Genomic DNA, 26,298 nt, shown 5'->3' with positions numbered 1-26,298 from the left:
TGCTCTCCAGACTCTTTTTCTATGCTTTGAAAGAATGAATGCCTCTAGTCAAAAATCACATAATTGAAAAATGAATGTTATCACAAAGATAGCATTTTGTGAGACCATTTGTAAAAAAAGAAAGATTTTAGTTTCATTTTAAAAAGCTTCTGAAAACAGTAAGAAAGGTTGGTGAGTGTGTACTTGCACATGAAAAGACCTTTTAATAATCCAGATGAAGGCATGATTAGTATATTCAACACCTTTGAAGGATTCTGATGAGATTTAACTGGACAGCAAAAGGACATCTAATGAAGTTAAAAGGTGACAAACGTAAAGCAATGCAGATGTGATGGTAAAAAAATTCAGTTACTTTTCCTAAATTAAACATGTGAAAGCTTTTTGTAGGAAACTTAAGAGCGCAGCAATATCCCACGCACCTCATTCTATCTGCTAAATGAGCAGAAATTGTAAAAAAGAAAAAAAAGAAGACAATGTTGAGAAACAAAACACAACTTTTAATCTTGGACAAATAAGTTTGAGAGAATAAAAATTCCACTACAAAAATTAATAGTGCAGCTTCACGTAGAGTCTTTAGCAATGCTATTTGTGAAAATTTATCACAGAATTGGAAAAGGGCCAAAAAATTCTGAGTTAAGTGTTACAAGGCAAGACTTCTCCAGTCAGGACTGACTAGCTCAGCTCTAGATACCAGTATAGATACTACACTAAGCTTATGTACAAGGTAAACAGGGGTCAATGTAGAACCATCATAGCGATGCACCAATTCTTTAACCTCGTCTAATATCATAAGAGTTTAATAATTTGTATGGACTGGAAGAAATACTAACTCTTATCCTTAAATCAAATGTCAGCAGTGGTAATGGCACCAGTTCAGATCATAAGCTGAAAAAAGGATGGCTATTGCTAACTGATATCCACCTGTGAAAGTCTTTTGAGATGTCAGCCAACAGGCCAATTGTTTACACACTGAAGTATATTTCATGGACCAAGATATTTTGAGCTGTTGTCCTCTATAAGACACAGGGCCTTTCAAAATCAAACCCATAGCTGCTTAAAGTAAGAATTATACTATTGCTATAGACAAAGCTGCATAGGTAAAATTCCAGGAAGTAAGGCTTGGACCTAATTAATTGCTTAGTGAAAAAAGTATTCTACGGGAAGACAATGTGCTAATGTCTCACACTGAAGGGATTTTGTCTTTGACTGTACCAAGCAGTCAAAACAACAACTAACAGTAAACTACCAGTAACAGACTTAGCACTGTTAAGAACAGTACAGCTTAAATGAAGGAAAGCAGATGCAGTTCTGATCTGGAATGCACAACAAAGGAAGACATGCACCTATATGTGTGCTTACCACACAAAAGTTTAGTCTGTTTACAACTGAGAGGCAGAACAGGCAGCTAGTTAAGCCAGTTAAGTCCTCATTTAGACAAACAGCTGTGCTAGGGTTTATTCCAATTGTAAAAACTCCAGACAACACATACTAGTGATCAGGCTTATTTACAGATTGAAGTATCTTCCACAATGATGCCAAAGAGCACATACATGCATGTGTGCTGTAACACATGAGCACTGAAGTTATGCACTGATACGGGTGCTCTAAGTCAAATTTGGAAAGAGATTCCATAAGACTGAACTACATAAAGTACTAAAAAGCTGGTAAAAGTATGTATAGAAAAAGGGTTTTCACATTTCATTACCTATTATGTATGTAAATTTAATTTAGAGTGCTCCTCAAAAGTATACTACCTTTGTAAATATTAAATGCTAAATTTTATATACTAAGTAATGATGTGGTTGTCAGGAAATGGTGAACACAGAAACTCAGTGTGCAAGCACAGCTGTCCTTCAATGTCATACAAAGCTTCCTGAGAATATTGGCTGTATATCTGCAACCACACTAAAATGCCGGAACAGAAATTACCAGTGGTTGCATAGAGTCTGCCCTGAAATCCTGGTCAAACCTAGAAAATGCATATTGATTATATTTACAAGTTGACACTTTCACTGCCTGTCCTTTTGTTGGCTAGAATAAAGTGAATTACCAATTTCACAGCCTTTTTGAATCATAGCCATCTACTTTTTTCCAGCCATCTACTTCATTTCCTAAAACACTTGGAGCTCTTCACAAAGAAATTCCAAGAGTCCTGGATAGTGTATTCTGTGGCTTCACCCTGCCAGGCTGCAGTGACACAAAAATCATTACTCTATAAAAACATGCATTATTATCGTCAGTTCTGGTTTGGCACGTATGATGATCCCAGTTACTTTTCACAGCATAACCTCCACAGAGAAAAGTATTGATATGACAAAAAAAGGTCAGAGAGCATTCAAATACACCAGAATAGGAGAGAGACTTAAAATATGGCATTTATAGGAGAGATACTGCAGTTCAGCAGCATGAAGTATTTCTTATTGAATAATTCAAGAGAGTCTGGTTCACAACACTAACCTAAGTGCTAATTAGCCACAGCAACACACTTTCAACAAAAATATAAAATAAGATCTAATTAATGACCATTTCTGGTGGCAAAAGATGAAGTTCTCTAATTTATCAGTGGGAAAAAAAAACCACTAGAAGAGGAACAAAATGAAAGGGGAGCTTAAAAATAATAAAGCATTTCAAAGGCTAGGTTGCTGAGGGCAGTTCAGGGCCTAGGGCACATTGCTCTGGTTAGTCCTTGAAACTCATCATTACAAGACTGAGATGATTATTTCTCTTTAGGAGAAATCCCTTCTATGCCAGTAAACATAGAAGCTGTACATTATTTAAACTGATGCATGCATACAATTGGACTGAGAAGGCACTATACTAGAACCCATATATTATTTTTTTAACTAAACCAGTGACAAAGTGAACCTGCATAATTCTTTAAAACTGAGTCAAGAAACTCCTCCAGCAGCTGATTACACTGTACCCTGCTATAATATGTTTTCTGCAGTTTAGTACATCACATTATTTCTCAGCTGGAAAATGAGGGGATACAAGATCTATTTATAGAACATAGCAAATTTGATAACACAGAGCAGCAGGTCACTAAATCATAGATAACTGGAGAAATGATTCTTAATGGGAGTTACAGTGCGCTCAGTAAAACTGCTTCCACTGTTATCTGCCATATTACCCACAACACCCATTTGATTCAAATTTCAAATCCAACAGTAAGACAACAAATAAAGCCTAGCTAATAAGCCATAAAATTTAAATGGAATTGCTTCCATTAGGCATATATATAAACTAACTTTAAATTAAATGGCACCTGACTTATGCATTTTATTATTCTAAATACTGCAGTCATACCCGCAGAGTATTTTCATTGTAGTGCTGAAACTGTGTTATTAATTTGTGTTATGTGCACGTTTTAAGTGACCAGTAGTGCTGATCTAGGATGCAGAAGGACGTTTAATTGGCAGTAAGCATACCAGAGTGAATTCTCAGTTGTCAACTTTCAGGCAGAAGTTCAAGAGAAATACATGCTCACAGCTAAAGCTGAGCCTCATTACTGAGTTTCAAATGCCTATTTAAGACCTCCTTGATTAGTGAAGTATGAAAGTTTATTTATTTGTGCCTCAGAATCTTAGTTTACTTCTGATTTAGGTCCACAGAAATGCAAAAACAGATCTTTATATGAAGATGATAGTCTCTATTAAAAATCTGAAAGTCATGAGGATGATTTACATTTGAGAAAGTCAAGACTGTATGCGTGGACTCAGCTGAAACTAAGATGTGAGCTCCTCCCTGCAACATTTCTCAGCAACGACATAACACCATAATCATGCCAAACTAGTCTGCTTGAAAGTATGCTTTTCCTTTAAAGAGACATTTGCTTCCTAATTTCCAGCAACCCACTGAACTTTTAAAAAAATTTCATTTCAAGGATGAAGCTATAAATTGTTCCACGATCTTCCTATATTTGCTTCTTCACTTTCCTACTGACACCATCTTTCTACCTTCCTTAGCATCTGTTTAGGTATTTGCATATATTTTCGTATAATATAAGCAAAATGAAGTCTCTACAGCTATATTACTATCCATTTCCAGTCATTTCCAGTATTGGAGACACTAACCTTAATGAAAACAAAAGCTGTACAGTACCACTGAAATTCTGTGAGTCTTTATTTAGAAAGCTACCAGCTCCTATGAACAAAATGTTTTGCTGGTTACCTTCTTCCCTGCACAGAGCTCAGCAGTCTTGCATTCAGTCATCTTCACTTCAATAAGGTGAGGTTCTACCTCTCAAAAACGGCTGCTATAGCCATATGCCCTTTTGACATTGGCATAGTAACTATAGAATATAATGTAATGGGGCTACTGGGACACAGTTTTCATCTACCTTTATGAAAAAATGCTAACATAAAAGTCTCTGGAACTATTTAAGAAGTTTCAGAATACAGTATTTATTTGAAAACCATCTGAAAATCAATTAGTTTCTCATTAGTTCTTTCTTTTACTGCTTATTGAGATATTTTTCTCTTTAACTTACCAGGCATTATAATATTGGAAAAACCTAGTTTCCTTGTTATGGATACTCCATGGGTAAATCTGGATGTATACTCCCTCCTAATTTGTTCTATGTCTCCATGAAGCAACTGAAGAGAAACTGCCAAACCTGAAATTGAAGAGAAAAACATTGAAAAAATGACATTCAAACAGATTATTGTTATCAGTACTTCTTAAAAATTGTATATATTTGCAAGTATATATGCATTCTCGAGAATAGAAAATTCAGAGGAAGTTTAGCAATAGCAAGCCAACCCACTTCAATTTTTAAATGTATTTGGGAAGGGTATCAACATCCAAAAATCAATAAACACTTGGAAACAACTACCCATGAAAAAGATTAGCAAATTATTACTGACATGTAATTGAACTATGATGACATGTATGAAAATTATCTCAATAGGGATGGACTAATGTTCTCTAAAAAGAGAACTAGAAAGAGGTCAGTTTGGAGACATCTCAATCAGCAGTATTTGCTACCATTTCAAATTTCACTTCCTTCAATACAATCCTGCCTTCATTGGTAGGCAAGAAAAGGTGCACATACAATGGTCCCAAGCTATGGGTGAAATGCAGAACTCTCATCACAGTTCATCAGTTAACCTGATACAAAGTTATATAATTTATTCATCCAAAATCTGAAGAAAAAAATTCTAGTAAGCCAATATAGCATAATCAGTACTCTTTACTTAGGAACCATAATTTCGTAATGACTGAAATTACAGTCTTTTTTTCAATATTCAACAGATTTAACCAATCATACTCTTTCTTATGTTTGCCAGAAGACATGCAAAATGCAAGGATGGCCATATAATAATTTTCCAATTTTTATTCCTCTAGAACCAAGGAAGCATAACTTCTTCTACTACATGCGCAGTATACAAACAAATTGCAAAGAGCATACTCCATTACAGTTGAGATTAACAAAAACAACAGGCATGCCTTTTGGTTATTTCAAATATAATCACCAAGGCAAGTGTCAGAATGACACAGTCTGTAAAGATTAGTCTTGCCTGACCTTCAACATACAGATCAAGGAGAAGATAAAAGCAAACTCTTCATATACACTGAACAACTGGAGATAAACAGACAACTCAGAAGAAGAGTCATAATGAGCTTGAGACTAAGCTGAAGCATATAACATGTACAACAAAAATGGAACAAGGTCATCAGTCCTTTCAGCTTTGAAAGACATTTTCCCTACAACCATGTTACTGTTTAACTGAATAAATTTACTTAAGTCTGGCAGTTCCTAAAATCAGACCTTAAAAATCTGTACTATGTACTGCCAGTTCAAGCTACTACAGATCAGATATCTAATTACCATGACAACTTTAATATTTTTCCTCTTACCTACACTTACATTTTCTTATTTTGGCAACTCCAGAGAACGTGATACTCTGACCAAACTTTCCTTCTCATGAAAAACAGCTCGCCTACACACCTCCAACTGGGTACATAAACAAATCTCACAAGCAAAAGCATTCAGTGAAGTCGATTCTATTTTAAGGACTGTATTTAATGCAATGGACATTAATTATTTTTGTAGGGGAATTTGTTCTATACAGTGAACAACCTTTAGGCAGTAGTGACAATTATTATTGGGATAGGTGAGAAAACAAACCACACTGTGGCTAGCTGGTGGTACAGAAGCTTGGTACAAAGTCATAAAGGTAAAGTTCAGGCTCTATTAGAGCAGGTGAAAGGTTTTTTATTGCTGTACGGGAAGAACTAGGCTGGGTATAGCTCCCTTATAAATATGGATATTTAGCCCACCTCCAATCTTGCTGCTTTCATATTTTAAGAAATTGTTATACATACACATGTATAATCATGCCCTCATATGGCCCCATTGCACTGTTTCCTTGGAAACCTAAAAAACCCATTTGCTATTGTTCCAGATCACATGAACCACAACAGCATTAATCAGATATTTTACACCGCCTGGTGTTGAGTAAAGTTATTGTGTTTTCTAAACAAAGGTTGAAGACCCCAAGTCCAATTTTCTTTCAGTACAAATTTCACAGATTTCCTTGAAGAATTTTATTTAACTCTAAAATCAAATGTCAAAAAACCTTACCAATGGCTAAACAATTTTAACTTGAGAAAAAAGCTATCTGCCAAAGATTTGAAGTACTTGCTCATGCAAGGCAAGAAAGATAAAAAGCTGTGTATTTCATGGCATTCATTGTTAGAAAGTGAAGAGCCATCTTTATACATCCAAGAAATCTCTCAGTGAACACACTTGAAACACGGGTTATTCATTTTACCTATAGTTTAAACACATCTTTGGAATATAAATGGCATGCATTCCCCAGCTTTTCAGAAAAATGAAAAACACTGGATTACAGATAGCAAAGTTACTTTAAAATGTTATATACTGGCCTCTTACTAAAGAGGCCAGTAAATAGGAAAGAATGAAAGTCAACCAGAATGGAAACAAAGCAAGAATGCACAGGGAAGGAAATCTGAAGGACCTCCAAAAATCAAGTCTTCAAGTTAACAGTTTTGTCACTGAGGATCTGGTTGCCAAATAAAAGGGATTTGACAAGAAGGGAAGTAGAACTGGTAAATCTGGTAAAAATGCTGAAGTTGGGAGCATACAGACTTTACATAAATGATGGAAAGATTCCCAGGTAAGCATTAAGATTGCTCTCTCAAAGCTCCACTAATTTTGCAAGGAACCCAGGCTACCCTCCATTAAGGACCTAAAATCACAAGAGGCATACTGCTGCTGAAGTGGGATACCCACGTTACAGAACAGGTTGCCTGAATTCCCAATGATTTGTTACATTCAGGATGTTGAGAACATACTGTAAATGAAAAGGTTTCCCCTAGAAGTGGTTTCATTCTGCTCTCAAGATCACACTACCTGATGATCAATAATTGGCCACTGGTGAGCTGTTTACAGGTCTGGGGCCCTAGTATCATCCTATGCCAGTACTTTGAAGGTGTCACTTATGGTCACATGTCTTTACTCTTCTGTGTTCCATTTTAGTCCAGGGTTATAGTTAGTTAACTCTACACAGAGTAACTACATGTTATAGCTATTTGTTAAATACAAAGCATATATACCAAGGTGGATTACACCACACAACTGCACAAAACTAAGTAAGAGCGATAATAAAGCAAATGAAATTTATTATTTTGTCATTAGATATATGCTTTTACAAGTCAGAACAAATCTCCAGGCAGGGTAAGAGAAGCCCAGCCAGCCAAAGCCAGATAGGTAATGAGGACCTTGTTGGCAGCTAAACACAAAGCCTGTGGCCAGTTACAAGCCACAGAAAACCCATATTCATGGGTTTATGAAAATGCAATACACTTGCTAAAGAAAGTAGACACCCATCATGACTGAGGAACCATGTAATTGTAATAAAAACCATGGGGACAAGGTACTTAAAAAAGATGGAATTATTAATTTTACAACGGACTACAGTTTATATGCTTATTATAAATCGAGTTACCAGAATATCAATGAGCATTAAGTAACATAATTTAAAACATACTGACACATCACATTCAGATTTTCAGAAGGGTGCAGATTCAGCTGAAGAGGGATTCCCTCAGGCACATTGCAAAACAAAGTAGACTGAAGAGGAACTGACAAGTTTAAACATATCACCCTTAAACTAAAAGAGAGGAGATACAGACTACATAATAGGGGGAAATTCTTTACGGTGAGGGTGGTGAGTCACTGAAAAAAGATGCTTAGAGAAATTGTGGATGTCCCATTCCTGGAAGTGTTCTAGACCAGGTTAAATTGGGCTCTGGGCAACCTGATCTAGTGGGTTGTATCCCTGCCAACAGCAGGGGGACTGCACACAGCAAAATTATTAGCTTTAGAAAAAAATTCCAGCATTTTATGATGGGACAGCTGTTCACAGACAAAGCAAATAGAGATCTCCAACATGCCACCATACACTGCATCTGACTGTGGTTGATAGGACCACTGCACCATCTATAAAAGCTAGGAGCCATCCAAAACTTCATAACTATACATTTTCCATTTCTAGAACATTAGGAGCTAAAACATAACAATGAAAATGATTATCCAGTCTCTGAAGGACTGGCACATTTTCTTTAATAAGGTATGTAGCCTATCTTTGTTCCCTCAGAAAAAGCTTCAATTACCTCCCTAGTGGTAATTAGAACCTCTTGTGTTAGCTATTATTCCTTATTTACCCCAGTTTTGAAACTACTACTACAATACTCTGTAAGGGACTGCACATAGATATGTTTTTATTTCTTTTGCAAGCACATGAAATTTCTTACTGTTAACTTGTACTAAATTTCAACACAACACAGATTATTTTTATCATTCAGATGAAAGAGAATGCAGAAAATTGACAAGCTGCTGAATAAGCATCCCAGATTTTTGTTAGATTTGTCATTTTACCTTCAAACAGCTTTTGTACTGCATTATTGATTTCTGCACATAGTTATGACAAAAGGCATCTGTTCATTATGCTTATAGACCCTTTATTTGCATTTGAGCTTCTGGGAGGAGGGGAAGGAATGTACATTCAGCTACTATCTACTGGCAGCAGAGAATCCTAGATCATATTAAGAAGAAAATACCCAGCAGCTGCTCAGGAAGCCGATAGAAGAAAAAAATACAAACCTCAGACAGAATGTTATTCAGCACTGTTTTTATTTTAAGAAAGGTAATAAAATGAGGCACGTGTCCAAATAAAGCTGCCTAAAGGTGTTAAAGGTTTTCTGAAGGTTTACAGGTGTTCCCATTTCCAGTAGCATTTTAAGTGCAAAGGTAAAACCAGTAGATTTTCACAATGTTATTGGCAAACAAATGATTTATTGATTTAACATGATCTGGGACAAATAATTGTATAAATCTTGGCCACAGAAAAACTCTATGTAGAAAATCCCACAAATTACAGTCTGGGAATAGACAGATTAAAAAGGAGAGGTAGATTCTGTCCTTGATGGCCTTTTTGAAGACTTCATTCTGATTAATTTGAATTATCAAAGGAAACTCCAAACTCTTCTTTTCCTCAGCTTTAATTCTGGGGTTTAGCTCAGTAAAAAAAGAATGCATGAATGCCATTGCAACATTGTGACAGCTTTCTCAGAGCTCCTGTACCCAAGACTTTTGTCAGAAATGCCCTCAAGTATAAAAAGTAGGGATATTTTCTTCTTCAAATGGAACATAAACACTTAAATGCAAATTACATTTAACTGTCATAGGAAAGCAAGCTTGGAATTTCTTTACAGGGTAGATGGTAGAACCTCAAGTATTTCCTCAAAAGGCTAAATTAATATTATAAGCACCTAGCCTAACTTCCATATAAAGACAATAGATTTCAGAAATAATGTCTCCAGTTCTTACCTTAGCAAGCCCACGGCTGCCCTTTTCTATTAACAATTCACAGGGCACATTAGCATCCATTTGCACACTACAGTGTTATATTGCAAAGGTGAACCATCTTGCATTTTAAAATTACATTTTTACCAACAGGATGGTTAGCTAGAATATTATGGAGTGCGCAAAATACACCATTTTGAGAATTTAAGTGTTTTATATTGCTTCTAGTGCAAATAACAGACAAAAGGTTCCAAGGAAACACATTTTCTCCTTCATGAAGTGTAGCACTTCATGCAAACAGAATTGTATTAGGAATTTAGCTACTTGCATTCCAATTATGCATCTTTTTTCAAAGGAAACAGATGTTTAACAGGTGCCTGAACAAAATGTTAAAAACCAAATCCCCACCAACATAAGAACCTAGGTAACAATTGTGAAGAACTTGTAAATAGATTCTTTGAAGGCACTGAAATCATGCATATATATTCTATAATTCATTATTTGAAATAGTGTTATGAGTTTTTATTTTTTTAGTAGATAAAACAAGGAAAATCAATACTCCCAACAAGTAGAACAAATTTTTGGAAAAGGTTTATAAAAACATAACCCAACTCCAAGATTGAAATACGAACCAGCTATTGTTATTATGTAGCCTTAGCTTATGCCGCCTTAGTTAGGAATTTCTGGGTTTAAATTGGGTGCCACTTGAATCACGTACAGCAACAGTGTGTCCAGCAGGACCAGGGTAGTGATTGTTCCCCTGTCCTTGGCATTGGTGAGGCCACACCTCAAATACTGTGCTCAGTTTTGGGCTCTTCACTACAGGAAGAAAATTGAGGTGCTGGAGTATGTCCAGAGAAGGGCAACAGAGTTTGTTAAGGGTCTGGAGCACAATTTTTATGAGGAGCAGCTGAGGGAGCTGGAGTTGTTTAACCTGGAGAAAAGGAAGCTGAGGGGAGACCTTATCACTCTCTACAACTACCTGAAAGGAGGTTGCAGGGAGGTGGGGCTCTGTCTCTACTCTCAAGTTACAAGCAGTAAGAGGAAACTGCCTCCAGTTGTACCAGGGGAGCTTTAGATTGGGTATTAGGAAAAAATTCTTCATGAAAAGGGTTGTCAAGCATGGAAAAGGCTGTCCAGAGAAGTGCTTGAGTCACTATCCCTGGAGATATTTACAAGACCTACTTGGCAGTGCTGGGTTAATGGTTGGACTCAATGATCTTAAGAGTCTTTTCCAACCTAAACCATTTTATGATTCTATAATTGCAGTACTGACTCGAACAACCAGTCATAGTTTCTACTGAATGTAAGATGCCCCTGACAGTATCACCATGGCACATTTTTCATTCTTCTCTAAAAACAAATCTTTTAGCAACACTGAAGAGAACAACATGAATTTAACTCCATTACACCCTTATCTCTTCAGGGCCGAATGATCTTGGAACAACGCTTCATGTGCAAAATTCTTTATATGCCTAATTTTTTGGCTTTAGCATTTTTTGAGAACAAAAAAGAATGCCTTAATTAGCTGTATACTTAGTGAAGCATACATGAGCAGTATTCCTATTTTAAAGGTATTTTAAACAGCAGCCTTCAGTGACAACTAGTTCTTAAACACATCAAACTGGAATACACATAATCTCCTTGTCACAAAACAAAGATTAAAAATGACAGATTTATAACTTGTCCTAGAACTAGAGTAACTAAGCAATGCACTTGCTATTTAAATGTTAGTGATGTGAAGATAAAAAATACATTTCAAAGCAACGCTGACACCTGAGAACCCTGTAGATAAAATACAAACATCGGAAAACTTTTCTGTGATTAATTATATGCCCAGGAGTTACCTAAGAGTTATGTACTTCATTCTGTTTTACCTTCTTTGTCAAGTTCATGTTACTGCTCCTGCTATCATTCCTCCTCACTGTTTCCCAGTCACTGCTCCAGTCAATTCTCCACTGTAAGCCTATGCTTTCTTTTTGGCTAAAACTCATAGCTGTCTCTAGCAGGGATACACATTCAGTTTCCCATCTGACGTTTCTTGCGCTGATTCACAGGAAAAAGATCTCATTGCAACAACTCTGAGTGTGGTAACGCTGTGAACTGCTGGGGTAGTCTCATGCAAACATAGTCACATTTCTTCGGGTGTCTAGAAAAGACTTTCAGTTACCACAGCTCTATTCCTAGAAATATTGTAAACTTATACTGAGCTACCGATTCCCTGCTGCATTTGATCTCTTGTAGCTTTTCATTTTACAAGTGTGAAAAAATTATGCTCCTAGATTAAGGGGCCTCTGCAGTTTCTCCCCTGCAAGGTAAACAGTGACTCTAACAGGCTTCCTGCTCCACATCAAGGAATTTGTAAGCCAAAGCTTACTTTATGTGAAATGGGAAATCAAACAGACCCAGTATACGTTTCTTTAAATTTCTCAGTGTTTGACAGTAACCATGGAAAAAGGATATCATTAGAGTGCCAAGGGGCTGCTCAACCCAGGTAAATAGGCAGGAGAAGACCCCAAAGCCCATATCACTGTTTCTAACCATCTCCATTGCCATACTTGTCTCAGAACTTGCATCTTGTCAGATGAGTTCATGCACTGGGCTCATCTACCTCACGTCTTTTCTGACCAAGCCTTATATTACCACTGAGCCAGACTGACTTAGTGGCAACTGACAGGTATACTGAGGGAAAAAAGTCCCACATATGAGGTGAAAATAGTTCCCTAAACCAAAGGATGTTTTATGAAACTTACTTTAGATTGGTTGAATTAAAATTTAAAGTATTTGCCTCTGAATGAGCAACTTCACTGAACTTCAAAAATGTTAGATCTCACTTTGAGGTTGGTTTCTCTTTCAGTTGTTGTTGGACCACAAATCCCTGAGGACCCTTCCAGCCTAACTTACTGTATGATCTGATGAATAACTTTCCTCCTTAAGATGACAGATTGTCTTTCCTCATGATATTGTTAGCAAATATCTGTCAACACATGGGTTTCAAGTCCTCCATGCTTCAGTCGGGGCATTCTAGTTTCAAGCACTCACATAAATTAATGTATAATTAAAAGTGTTTCCAGTGGAGTTGCAAAGTTTGGCATTGCTACCACAGAATACATCACACTGCATTCAGTAAAAATGCAATTAGGTTACATCACTCGTCTAGTTCATCAGAACATTCCAAGATAACGGCACAGGGAAAGACTTTCCCATCTCATTAGTTATTTTCATGGAATCCACACAAGAGTTCAAAGCTACAAAGCAGCTAGATGTGTTTATAATTTCTTATATCAGTAATTTAATCTCTATAGAACATGAAAGGATTTTCACCTCCTTTGCTGTCACAACTGAAAAGCACACGTATCCTTTTCTCAGCTCCCAAGAATTACTGCATCAGGCACATGCAACTTTTCAAGACTTCTTATAAGGAAATCCTAATCGGCATTTACAGAGAAGCTTACACTTGAGACTATTCAGAGCCTAATGGAAAAAGCAGAGCAAAACAGAATGTCTTGCAAACCCTTAAAAGTAAGTTATTCAGTCTTTCTTTTCATAGGAACGTTAAGAAAAACAAATTTGTAGTGCATTTCATCAATATTTAAATATTATTTTTATCAGGTAACCCATTGGGGAGAATATTCGTACATAACATGAGATCCAGGCTTTCTCCTCTGTAGGATTTGGTAAGAGGACATGAATACAGATCACACTTAAGAAAATCATGCTCTACTCAGAAGGCTTTAGAGCCACTTCCACTTTCCCCATGGCACCATGAATATTTTCAGCTCATATACGAAGTTGAATAGTTGCTGCGGGGAAGTTGGAGAAGCCAAGCAATTAGCATGCTCATCTGGGACATGGAAGACTGACTGAAAATCCTTTTCCAAATCAGATCTCTGATTCTACAGATACAAAAATAGAAATGTGCTATTCTCCTCATAAAACTGATGCAATTAAGTGTGACGTACATGCAGGAATATTATTTTTTCCACTGCTTTTTGCATTTTAAAACAAAGTAATCAGCTTCTAATTCTAAGAAAAAAATATTATGCAAAAAATAGATTTTACAGCCAGCTCTGCTCCAGAAATTATTAAAGCCTGGTTTGTTTAATAATGACATTCCACAAATACCATAAACTCAGTGTAAGAAATACAATGTTACTGAATGCAGCAAATGTTGTACAATTTGGCCTTTGCAATAATGGTTTGATCTCCTACAATAGGGAACCAGGTGTTTTCTAGTAATGTGATACCTCACACCAGCTGCAAAGACCAGTGGTGAATGGGAATTGCATCCATTACCTGCTACTCCACTCTCTGTTAGATTGGAAATTCATGCAGAAAACATATTCCAGTTCTCACTTCAGCAAAGGATACTAAATTTTCCATGAGAGTGTGTCTTTCCATTCCTGCACCACCAAGAAGAGGAAAGGGGATGAACATCTGTCCCCTGCTCCTTTCTGGGCTTTATTAAGAAGCAAAAGTCATTTGCCTTTATTTGATCCTTTTTAGACACAAGTTGAGAAAAAGATGCAAGAGGACTCTATACTTAAGAACCATCATGAGTTGAAGCAGAAAAAGTAGGTGTTTGGGAGTGGGGGGTTGAGTGGCAAATACAAATGCTATAGTCTGTCACTATGCATTTTAAAGCAGGACACTCAAAGTACATTTTGAGTTCCTTTTTAGATTGCCCCAAAAACTGAAAGATTTTTTTTTTTTTCCTGAAGAATATTATGAACTATCTGATAAACTATTTTAGCAGGGGGACACAACAATTTGTGTAAACTAAAGACTTTGTAAAATCTCCTGACTTGAAAGAAACTGTAAAGGAATATGAAGAGGGAACAAGCCTAGAGAATAAACAACAGTCTGAAGCATCTTTGCTGTTTGTTATTTTTACCATGCTTCCTTTCTAAGTCTTTTTTAAATGTTCAAGGTGATTTGAAAAGGACAAGTGTGATATAAACCAAAAAATCAAGTTTTCCTACATCTGGCTCATACCTACAACAGTTCCTAAAGGAGAGAAAAGACCTCTCTCTCTCCTATAATGCAAGGTGTTATCCTTTTTTGACAACAACAAGGTGATAGCCAAAGCTAATGAGGCTTCAGAACCAGCCACTTAACACTATCACAGAAAAAGACAGCAAATGAAAAATAAGAAGTAGTGTAACAACAATATTTTCCATGAGGTGTCAGCAGAAGTATCCGAACATATTGCTAAAACCTTGCAAGTGCTTTTTAAGGCTGCTAAGGAGTCACAGGAGAATGAATTTCGTGTGTGTGATATAAATAGCCTTCTATAGTTTATCTTTCAGTTGCTTGGTACTCTAAGTAGCATTACTGCTCACTTCCTCCTTCTCTCTCCAACCTTCACATCCACTACTGGAATTCTGTGCTGATCTTCCCTCTCTGCCTCCCCTACTCTGACAAACTTTTTCAAAATGTAACTAATCTTCCATTTACCTTTAGTTTCCAGCCCCCTGCAACCCCTGAGAAAAAATTAATGTGCAATGTCTTTCATGTTGAATATTCACATAATTAAGAGTATTCAAATTTATCCAATGTCTCCTAAGAACTGCACATTTAACTATGACATTTCATGAGAGAAAAATAAGATTAGCAATGTATCACAGAGTAAGCATATATTGCATGGACAGTCAGAACAACCAAGAATAAGTTTCTTCTTGATGAATATCATTAACATATTTAAGAAGCATGTTAATGTTTAAACATTAAACTTACTCAGTAATGTACTCTTCTATTTGCAGTACATGATTTTTATATTTCTTGTCCAATAAGATCTATGATATTCTAAACCTTAAATATATATATATGGCCATGTTATATGAGAAAATAATAGAATTAGAAATGGTTAAATATATAACTTCAGTCTTGATAAATAACATGAGGTTTTATGTGCTTCTTGGTTGTCCACTAAAGATTGTTAAACATACATTTTCAAAATAAACATTATGCTTGAAATCAAGTTAAAGAAGCCTGCAATATATAGTTAGGTAAAGAAGCATGAGGCCTACTACATGAAAGCCATTACAAATACAATATACTGGAACCTTCAAAATGAGATTTTTCTATAGTCATATTTCAACTAATCAACATTTTACAGGGAAAACCAACATTTGAATATAGGGACAATAGACTCATAAGCCTCCATTTCAGGTTTCATTTCAAGTTTGACTCCATCTTTGAATTACAGAATTCAGAAAAAGTTAGCAAGTTGATATTAAAAAAGAAAACAAAAAATGCAAATTCAACATCTTCTGTGAGTCAAACCACCATCTCATAATAACAAAGCTCAGTTGTGCTTTGTTTCCTTAAGTCTCACACACAAATTTATTTCAGTGACAGTTCCAGTAACATACAGCTGACTGCGGAGGACTACTGGCAAGTTCTTAAATTACAACTCTGCATCTTGCTCAGCTGGAATTCAAAGCTACCAGTAAGAATGCAGACTGCACATTCATTTTTTTCTGAAGTTTAATATATACTTGTTCTGGCCTCAGCCACGAGGGGGTGAAGCCTGGAGCCCTGTGGGCGTGTCTAGGTTGCTATTCTATACCAGCTACATCATCGATGCTGTGGAACCAAGGAACTCTGGCTTCCAGGAAGGAGTGGTGCGGCTTCAGGTCAAGAAAAAGCCTGGAGGGAGGGGCAAACTCATCCACCATTGCTGACTGTTGCCCATTCACATTTTGCATGTGAATCACCCTCTTTTGTACACTTTTGTTATTAATGTTGCTGCTGTTTCTTTTTCTTATCTCATTGCTCTTTACAGTAAGTTGTCATCCCAGGATCTCTGCCTTTCTGTATATCCCACCTGCGGGGGGAGAAGAGTGGCTTGTGGTTTTCTTTTTAGTGTGAGTACTAAATTGGGGAATACCGTTCCTAAAACACGACAGTAACGTCAATCGCAAATTTTATATTCCTGATGAAAATGTGAAGCAGAAATGTCAAGCAATACAGATCAATAATTTGATCAGCTCCAGAACTGAACTCCAGCAAACTCCTCAGAATAAAAGTTTACATTAAATAGTTCCTTGACGAAAGTTCAGTGACTTTTTATTTTTAAATGTGCACATGAACAGCAGCATTGTACATTTTCATCTGACTATTTTTCTCTATGTGCAAAAATGTTTCTTCCATAGATGTTAGTCCTTCTAAAATAGAGCTACTTCATTTGCAAACTAAGAAACCCCTAAGAATGCAAACAGAAAGGTGGCAAATTACTCACCTGCATTGGAGCCTGTCAAGTTGTAACGCGCATTCAGCTTTTTAATGATATTTTCATGGATCTGATACCAGTCACTCTCTGTGTTGCACCTAGAAAAATGATAACTTTTTTAATTCTGAAATGGGAACACAAGTTTATCAGACCAACTTCACAACATATCCCTAAATAAATCCTCTTTAGCTCATGAAACAAATAACACAATAGGAGCTAAAGCCCCATGAAACTGCCTGTCTCAATGGAAAGAGTGCCCTTACCATTTGAGAAAGGCACCATGAAATACCTGCTTCATGTGGCAAAGGATGGGAGAAAGATAGGAACAATTATGCTGAGGAACTCAGCCATGACCAAGTTCATTTCTGTATAGATCTATCCTTCAGGGCTAACCCACACAGAAACCTATCTTGTGACGCTCGAAAGGAGACACAGGACCCAGAGCTGGTCTTAGCAGACAGAAGAATCTGTGCTATACACTTCAAAGTTACTTTAAAAGTTTGTGATCTGCAGGAGGTAGTCAGTGAAAGAGCAAAGTACATTTCAGTATACATTTAGAAAATACCTGGTTTTCCATAAGGAAAATGTTCTAATGATCACTTTTCAAAAGTTTAGACTTGAGTTAGCCTTAGCATTAAATCTGGTTTCTAGTGATAATTCTTCTTCCATTGTTTTTGTTATTTTAAAACAAACAGGTAAAATTTAAAAAAAAACAAAATATAATAGGCAGACAAACCTAACAATTTGTTAACCAATAGTGAACACTTATGTGACTTAAATGTTCTGGGAGTCTAAGTAAGAGCCAGCCCACCTGTCCACTGTTACATTAAACTGTTTTTCTGCAGCACTGATTTCAGCAGTTCTAACTCAAGACAGATGGAAACAGAGGAAAGACATCCATGACTTCAAGATTTGAGTGCTATCCCTAGGAGGGGCAGAACTTTCTCGTACACATGGTGTGTCCCAGGTATAGGTAGTTAGAATAGACCACTCCACGAAACAGTTCCTACTGTAATGTCCAAGATCAGCAGGAAATTACATACATTGAGTTGCTACTAGAAAATTGAACTTTCTTCCAATTGCTATCAGCCAAAATACACTATTTAATCAAGCATTCATTTTTAAATCTACTTTTGATTTTTCATTCTCCAGCACTAACTGCCTTTTATATTTTTGTTATTCCCATTATATAGTTGCTTCATTTCACAAAAAGATACTCTGCCTGCTTTTTTTCTGTAGTTACAAAGTACTTCCACAAGATGCCTAGGCAGCACAAGGCACTTAAATAAGTCCTAAAAGCACTTTATGTTACCATAATAAGAGAGTTCCAGAATAATGTTAAAAATGCCAAAACATACACCAATACCTAAAAAGATGCAGCCTTTATCTTTAATATCATCCCACTTTATAAACACACCTGTAGAACTAGCCAAAATTTCCACACTATGATAAAAAAAACCCAAAAAACCAAAAAAAAAACAGCTACTGTGCATTTTTGGAACAGAAAGGAGGTAGAGCTATTTACTCACACTGCACTTAACCCCACTGATTCTGATGCAAAATGACTCTAAGGTACTTTCAAAAATTAAGGAAAAAACCATTTCTTACATGTAGACTTTTAAGACGAGGTCATCCTTTGAATCTCCTGCCAGCAAATCTGCAATACTGAGAACTGCACAGCCAAAGGGCCGTCTATATTGTACATTGCAGGCATTTTTCTTTTCTCCAGCTCCCATTCGTCCTGCCAAACAAAACACATATTTGATGCATAATCCATGGAACTGCTCTCCAAACGAGGCAGCAAGCAATCCAGCTCAGACAATGCCAAGTATACTCTCGTTGGGAACCTGATCCATCTTTATACTACACTCAGATAACAAATGGTACAGCAAGCCCACTCAATATGTGGTGATCTTGAAAGGTCTCAGACCAGAGCTTCTCCTCATCCTCTCATGACCCCCACTCAACAAACACCCACTTTGTAATACCCAGTCATAGAAACCTCGTGACACCATCAAATTAAATTTAGAGCTCAGACATGACAGTGTTCAACATTCACAGTCTCGTAAGAATTACTTGACTGTGCCTGTTGCTACCCATCATTTATGTGAGAGGTGTTGTGATTGAGCCATTACAATTTAGTAATCAAATGCTGTTTCCTTATAGGCAACTGGAAAGCAAGGAGATAACTGACCAGTTGCAGAAGAATGAAGAAGAAGAGATGAAACACAGGGAGAAAAGATGACAAAGAGCAGAAGAACAATTTATGGTAAGGAAAGAAAGAAGGCAGTCAAGGGAAAGAGATTTGAAACAAGATGTTTTTTCTAGGCCTTTTCTATTTGATTTAAATACAATTTATCAATCTTCTTGCTGTGTTCCTGGCATTTGAAACTGCCCTCTTTCTATCCATTTTATTCAATTGTGCACTAGCAGCTATGTATCTTTCCCACCAAGTCTTAATTTCTGACAAAAAAAACCCCTATGGCTGCAGCTGCTGCAGGGCAATGTCTCCCACAAATATCCCTATGCATCACAGCAGCTTGTAGAGTAATGGTTCATTTTCACACCATAAAGCAGATGAATGTTATTTTAACTTTTTAATATTTCAGTGGTTCATGTATAAACTTGACTGTGAATATATTTAAAAATTATACAACTGGAAAAATCATACTCTTTAATATTCTTTAAAACATTTATTCTTCTAATGGTACTTACAATCAGAGTTTACCGTATCTTTTCTAAAACCTTGCCAATAAAAACAAAACACTGTATTTTGATGAAATATCAAATCATCATAAAAATGCAAGGAAAATTATTTCTCAAAGTCGTAAAATAAAGCTTACTTTGTAAGAAGTTGTTTCTGAACTCAGCACAAGTTACAGCAACTATACTTCAAACCAAAATGTCTTTCAAAAATAGGAAGAAAAGTTATATTTAGCACTGTACTGATGCAACTAGAAGCAATTTACAAAGAAAACAATATATCTAAGATATCAGAAGCAGACCCAAAGATTATTGTTTCACATCAGTACAGCCCAGAGGATAACTTCTTAAAATAAGTACCTAACACAAATGTACACTTTTCTTCTCCACTTTTTTCCTAGAGGACTTGGTATCTGTCTGCAGCATCAGAGATTAAAATTTTTATGAAATATTGTCCATTTTTTCCCTCTCGCTCTTTCTAAAGCAGTCAGGGAGAAGACAAAATTCATCTGAACAATTTCAGATATACATCAGGTATTATATACAAATTAGGTACACTAAACGTCCAGGCAAGTTTTTCTTTGTTCAAAGGATGCTTGAAATTACAAGAATGGACTCCCCAATGACAACTCCATCATCTTAGCACAGTTCATATTTGACACTTTCATTTTGTTTTGTGATAGTAACAAAGTATACTGCCTCTAAACTCAGTTAGCAGTATACTTGATAAATAACATAAAACAATGCTGAGAAAGCCAAAGCAATTTTTCCAACAAAACTCGGGCATTTTCTTTTCCAAAAATTTATTCAGAAGTCTAGCTATTATAAAAAACCCAAAAGCTAGCTCCAAGCAGTTTTCTTTTATTTACTGTCACATGTCTAACAAATACAAGATTATACCTACCTATTCGGATGATGTGCACAGTGATATAGATGTCCTTCCTGAGTTCACTGCTACCCAAATCCTGCACAAGATCAGAACCTCATTATTTATGACTCCTGATTAAAACGCGACATTTAAAGAGATCTGTACACACTGCTTTCGCTGCCAGTGAAAGTGATAAATGAACAGTGAGTTCATTTGTACAGCATTGACAAATCCCTTCAACACTTTAAATTGGCAGTCATGCACTCAAAATGAGTGTCCTAAAATATCATGGTTAGAATTTCCTGTAATGTAGCAAAATCAGTGGGAGGGCACAAGAGACTTGTTGTGTGCCTTGAAAAGCAGTGATGCATTTGTGCAATTCCAAATATTCTGGAAGTACAGCAAGTGCTGCACAAACAATCGTTTGGGTGTAAAAAGTACAAGGAGGAAACGTAACTGGTCCTTGTTGCAGAGAGAATGACCAGTACATACGCCTATGTGGAAGTCCAAGGAGTGTCCACATACTGCCAGAAAACTTTCAAGTCGGGATTTCACCCATACCCTTCAGCCCCTCAAACCAGCCCTTTGAGTTGATGCTCATAGCAATGTACAAGCTTAGGGAGCAGTTCTGAGTCAACCACAGAATAACAATTTAATCCAACTTCTATTTTCAACATCTAGCACAAAAAAAGATTGAGACTAGGAAGAACTCACCACAAAGAGAGAACAGTGTCTTTCAGGCTTTTCTGGACATTTTGGCAAACCATTTCTATTCAGTCTTAAAAAAAATCTTTCACTGTAAGAAAACAAATATGACAGATATGTTGAACAACACTACAGCAAAAGCAGATCTCATTTTGATCTTATTTCCAGATGCAACCTTCCTCAAGATACAAACGAATGAAACAATTTCTTTCTGAAAGTCTCAATAAAAAAAAGGGAGACACAAGTGAAGGGCAGTGATTAACTTAATCACCTAACAAAATTACTAAATCGCAATACAAAATAGAAGACTGATTGTCATTTGGAAGAATGATATTGTACATCCTAGTACACAGAAACACAAGCAATAAAATCCATTTATCCTAAAACTAAAATTAGATGTGTAGTAAGTTGGTATTGATTCTTGCTAAACAAATGTCAACATCACCATGCTTGTATTCAACCAATATTCTTTTTCATATGTAGGATGATGATTGTAGGAGACATTTTTCTTATGCAACTCTATTAAAAACTCTCACTACAGTACACTGATTTTAGCAGTTTTGTAAAGAGTCTTGAAAGTTCCAGCAGGGAAAATTTCATTTTTGAAATCCTGTTTTGCAATCGACAGTGAGGTGTTAAATGCTGCAGCTGATATAAGTACCAATACTGCTAGTAGGGAGGTGCAGAGAATTCTTATTTCCAAATAGAAGAAGGCACAAGACCCCACTGGAAGAGAAATTACCTTTTGAAATATTTCCATTAGATAGTAGGATTTATGGATAATCTCTAAGCAAACCTGGGAATTCATGTACAGCAATATGATGAAAAAGCAAATTTTCCATGCTTTGTATAATTTTCTCTAAGACAAGAGGCCTCACAAGAAATGTAACAATCACATTTCTGTAATGATAAATGTGGAAGATGGGAAAGGCAAGTAAGTGTTATATACATTTCCCCTCATCCTCTCACCTCCAGCCCCATCTGGCCAGACACGAGTCTGGATGTCCTGTAATGGTCAAATCAGAAATAAAATTTCCTAAGTACAACAAGTTTTTTTTCTCAGCTGTATCCACATCTTCTCCTTGTTCCGGAAGCTAAACATGGTTTACCACTGCTCTATATCAAGCATAGCTTTTCAAAATCTAGCTGGAAAATCACTAGGAATATGTTGGATAAGATCCAGCTCAATAGAGACTAATTAAATCTTTATTGCACCAGCATTTGCCTTGTAGAAAATCTGCATCGATCATTCACAGAATCAGTCATTCACATGGAAAGGGACCTCAAAGGGCCTCTCTGTCCAAACTCATGCTCAAAGCAGAGTCGGCTGTAAGGTCAGATGAGCTTGCTGAGAGCTTCAGCCAGGCGGGTCATGAAAACCTTCAGCTATGGAAACCACAAAGGCTCTCTGAAAAACCCATTCCAGTGTCTGACTGTCCTCAATTTTTTCTTTACATCCAGATGCACATTCTCTTGCTTCATTGTATATCCCTTGTCTCTCATTGTCCCACCATGCACTGTTGATGTTATTGATCTTCTGTAGGTAAATGGGAACAAACTTTTTACCACGGACTGTTGCCATAGAACAAGGGGTAATGATTATAAACTAAAAGAGGGTTGATTCAGATTAGAAATAAGAAAGAATTTTTTTACAATGGCAGCGGTAAAATACTGGAACAGGTTTTCCAGCGAGGTAATAGATGCCCCACCCATGGAAATATTCAGTCAGATTGTGCAGGGCTGTGACCAGCAAGACTCCAAGACTCTATGATCTTGGAGGACTTTTCCAACCTTAATGATTCTGCAATGATGTCCCAGCTCATCACATGGGGGCTGAACTAGAAAAGTCCCTTCTGACCCAAAACATTCTATGCATCTATGATTATTCTGTGATTTTAATTCCCCTCAAAACTGCTGCTTCTCCAGTCTGAACAAGCCCCACAGCCTCAACCTCATGTTCCAGGGCAGGAGCTCCTGTCCACAAAGAATGTGAGGCCTTCTGCTGAACTCACTTCAGCTCATTAATATTGGTCTTGTACTGAAGGACCCAAAACTGGCATGGTCTGACCAATGCTGAGCAGGGATGATCGCTTCCCATAAGTAACGGGCTAAGTTCTTTTTGACGCAACCCAGGATACTGTCACACGCAGGAGCACATTTCTTAAGAGCTATGTCTGGAGAATGCTTTATGTTTCTATGTGCCAGCTATCCAGGCCGAACCTGTAAATACTTAAAACTTTCTTACTGTAATTCTTTGAAAACTTTTGTGCAATCTTCAGCTGTACAGCTTTTTTATCAGATGCCTTAAAAGGCAGAACCTAAGGAACAATAGTTAAGCTCACGCATCAAAGTACATGAAAATGTTATTTCCTGAGCAAAATGCTATTTTTCTCATTCATGTTTCATGATACAGCAAACTTCTGCAGCTTAGGTCTCCATGAGAGCATTAAAATTAAGTTTTAAAGACTGTTTATGTAAGTGTATTTTTACAGAGAAACAAGTTCGTATTTTGCTGTTGATTTACAACTGGTTTCAAAATAATTATGCCCTTTCATTTAGAATTTAGCTCATTTGCAATATTGGAAAATACAGTAAAAAAAAGTGCAGAGCTTTGTTTATAAGTCTCACACAAAGTTACTGTACATTGAACAAGAATTATTAATTATATTGCCAAAGTAGATAAAGTTTTAGGAGCCCATTATGTGTGGCACCGTGCCAAATCAAATACAAATGAAAAAGTCTTTGTTTCAGCACTAATACAGCTTCTGTGCACTGAAGCCTGCAGTGCATTGGTACGCATCAATAAAAATTTGGCCAGTAAAGGTGATTCTGAATTTCACCGCTTTATCTTCAGTCTGTACAATTTAAAAGTAATACATACATATATATACACACCACATTTCACCATGTGTTTGCCTTTAAAACAAATGCTAGATATGTCGGTTCAAAGAAAAATACTATTCATAAACTTCATTGTTTACCTGTTAACTGGGAAATATATTTAACTGGGAGTGTACTCTGTATTTAATTAAATTTACATTCCACACAAACAAAGGCACATCTTTTGAAAGCTTCCTATTCACTGTCCACTACAATATGAAATTTTCAAGCTCTACTTATACTCACAGATCATGAGATTATGATTCATAACACAACTAAAAGCCAAGACTTTTGTGATGCCACAAAGAAATATACTGATTGCAACCAATATGTAATGGTTATGCAGATCTACTTCCCTCATTTGAATTTGAAATTTTGTTTCACTGAAGCAGAGGACCCAGTGCCAATAAAAAAAGCAAACCAAAACCAACAAATAAAAAAAAAACAACCAACCCCCCACTAAAAAAAACCCCCAGAAAACAAACAAACAAAAAACCCCCCAACTTAATCCTTGTTTGGTGCTTTATGATACCTTTTTTTCACTAGAAACATATGACAGTACCAGTTACAGCTCAGATAAAAATGGTTATCTTTGAACATTTCCAGGGAGCAAATGCAAGCAGTTAGACTTGTAAGATTACAAGACAAAAATGGCAATGTTATATCTACGTACATAGAGCATGGGCATTTATATACCATTTCAAAGGATTTCGGTAGAGACAAACAGGTTAGAAAAAGTGCTAAGGAAAGTAAACAGCCTTCATAAAATAAAGACAGACTTCCCAAGATCTGAAAGCTTGGCTTCAAACAGCAGTAAAAATCTCAAGAGGGTTAAATCTAGAGCTAGTATCTTACTGCACAGCAGTTTTCTCATCAGTCAGCTACACATACATAGATAACAGCAAGTACACACAGCAACACAGAAATACCTCTTCTTTGTATTAGGATTATTTGATTTTCGTTTAGACTACAACACATTTTTTTATGAGCACCAATCTCACCACTTAAACGTGCTGTACACATTTAAACTCATCTGTCTTCCCACTGAAAGTAAGGAAATATCTAATGCTGGAGAGAATAAGAAGGTCAGCAAGGGATTTTTGTACTGTAACTTCTTATGTATTAGCAGAGTAACAATGTGTTCCAAATCTGCAGGCTTAACAGATGCATTTTAAAGAAACACGGCTGAAAACTGTTCTATTTTCATATGTGACCCCTATTTCCTTAGTATTAGCAGGAAAATATTACCAGTCACATGATACCAGTCTAGACAGATTGCCTGCTGTATGATTTATAAACACACTACTGAAAAAAAAAATCCAGCCAGATTTATACCACATGGCATATTCTTGTGGCAAAACTATGACATCAGTCATAGCTCTCAGTACAGCTCCACTTTCAGACATCTTTATAAATGCTCTCTAGTTGAAAATAGTTTACAGTGATTTCCAAAGTAAATAATGAGGGGCAATGAGAGAATTCTGCCACATAATTCACCACCTCAAGTTTATTACATTCCAGAACACTGTTAATGGATGCTCATTAGGAACTTCAATTTGAATTTACTTCATTTACAGTTTCATAAAACCCAGATCAGGCATAAAATGTTACCCTCATACTTAGTGGTGAAATACAGAGGAATATTGTACAACATATCATAAGTTATTGAAAGATCATAAAGCCTAAAGTATATCCTTAATCAGCAAATAACAGTGATAAATGTGGCAACATGACTTAGCAGTACCAGCTGATCCACAGCAAGTCAGCCCCAGTATTTCATCTTTTATGTACTTAAAAAACCATTCCCAAATTTCTAACTGTAAAATACAGGCAATAAGCAAAGGGGGACAGAAAAGGAAGAATGAGTACTATAAAGATAAGATGTCAGCCAATCTCAGATAAAAATCAAAGCAAAAATACTAACAAAAATAAATAAAACAATCTTATGATGGTACATTGAAGCTTATCTTTCTGTCCCCTAGCCCCATGGTGACAACATGAGGGAAGACGAAGAAAAAAAACGTTCAAAGAATGTTCCTAGATTTATGCAGTGGAGCCCAATTTTCCTTGGCTAGA

At 36.5% G+C, this 26,298-nt stretch overlaps 1 protein-coding gene across 5 annotated transcripts in view; it reads right to left on the bottom strand.

Annotated features, from left to right (window-relative positions):
• DOCK4 (dedicator of cytokinesis 4) overlaps positions 1–26,298 on the bottom strand; it is a 231,714-nt gene that overhangs the window by 100,383 nt on the left and 105,033 nt on the right. For all 5 annotated transcript variants that reach the window (XM_039571264.1, XM_039571266.1, XM_039571265.1 and 2 more), the window contains 5 exons: positions 21,352–21,433; positions 20,674–20,734; positions 18,675–18,807; positions 17,076–17,164; positions 4,490–4,615 (listed from right to left, as the gene is read on the bottom strand). In XM_039571264.1, coding sequence (XP_039427198.1) covers positions 4,490–4,615; positions 17,076–17,164; positions 18,675–18,807; positions 20,674–20,734; positions 21,352–21,433 — 491 coding nt within the window. The remainder of the gene's footprint in view (positions 1–4,489; positions 4,616–17,075; positions 17,165–18,674; positions 18,808–20,673; positions 20,735–21,351; positions 21,434–26,298) is intronic.

Source organism: Corvus cornix, chromosome 1A (assembly GCF_000738735.6).
Source record: "Corvus cornix cornix isolate S_Up_H32 chromosome 1A, ASM73873v5, whole genome shotgun sequence".
Lineage (NCBI taxonomy): Eukaryota > Metazoa > Chordata > Aves > Passeriformes > Corvidae > Corvus > Corvus cornix.
Note: the sequence above shows the minus strand (reverse complement) of the source record. Positions and strands in the feature narration are given on the sequence as shown.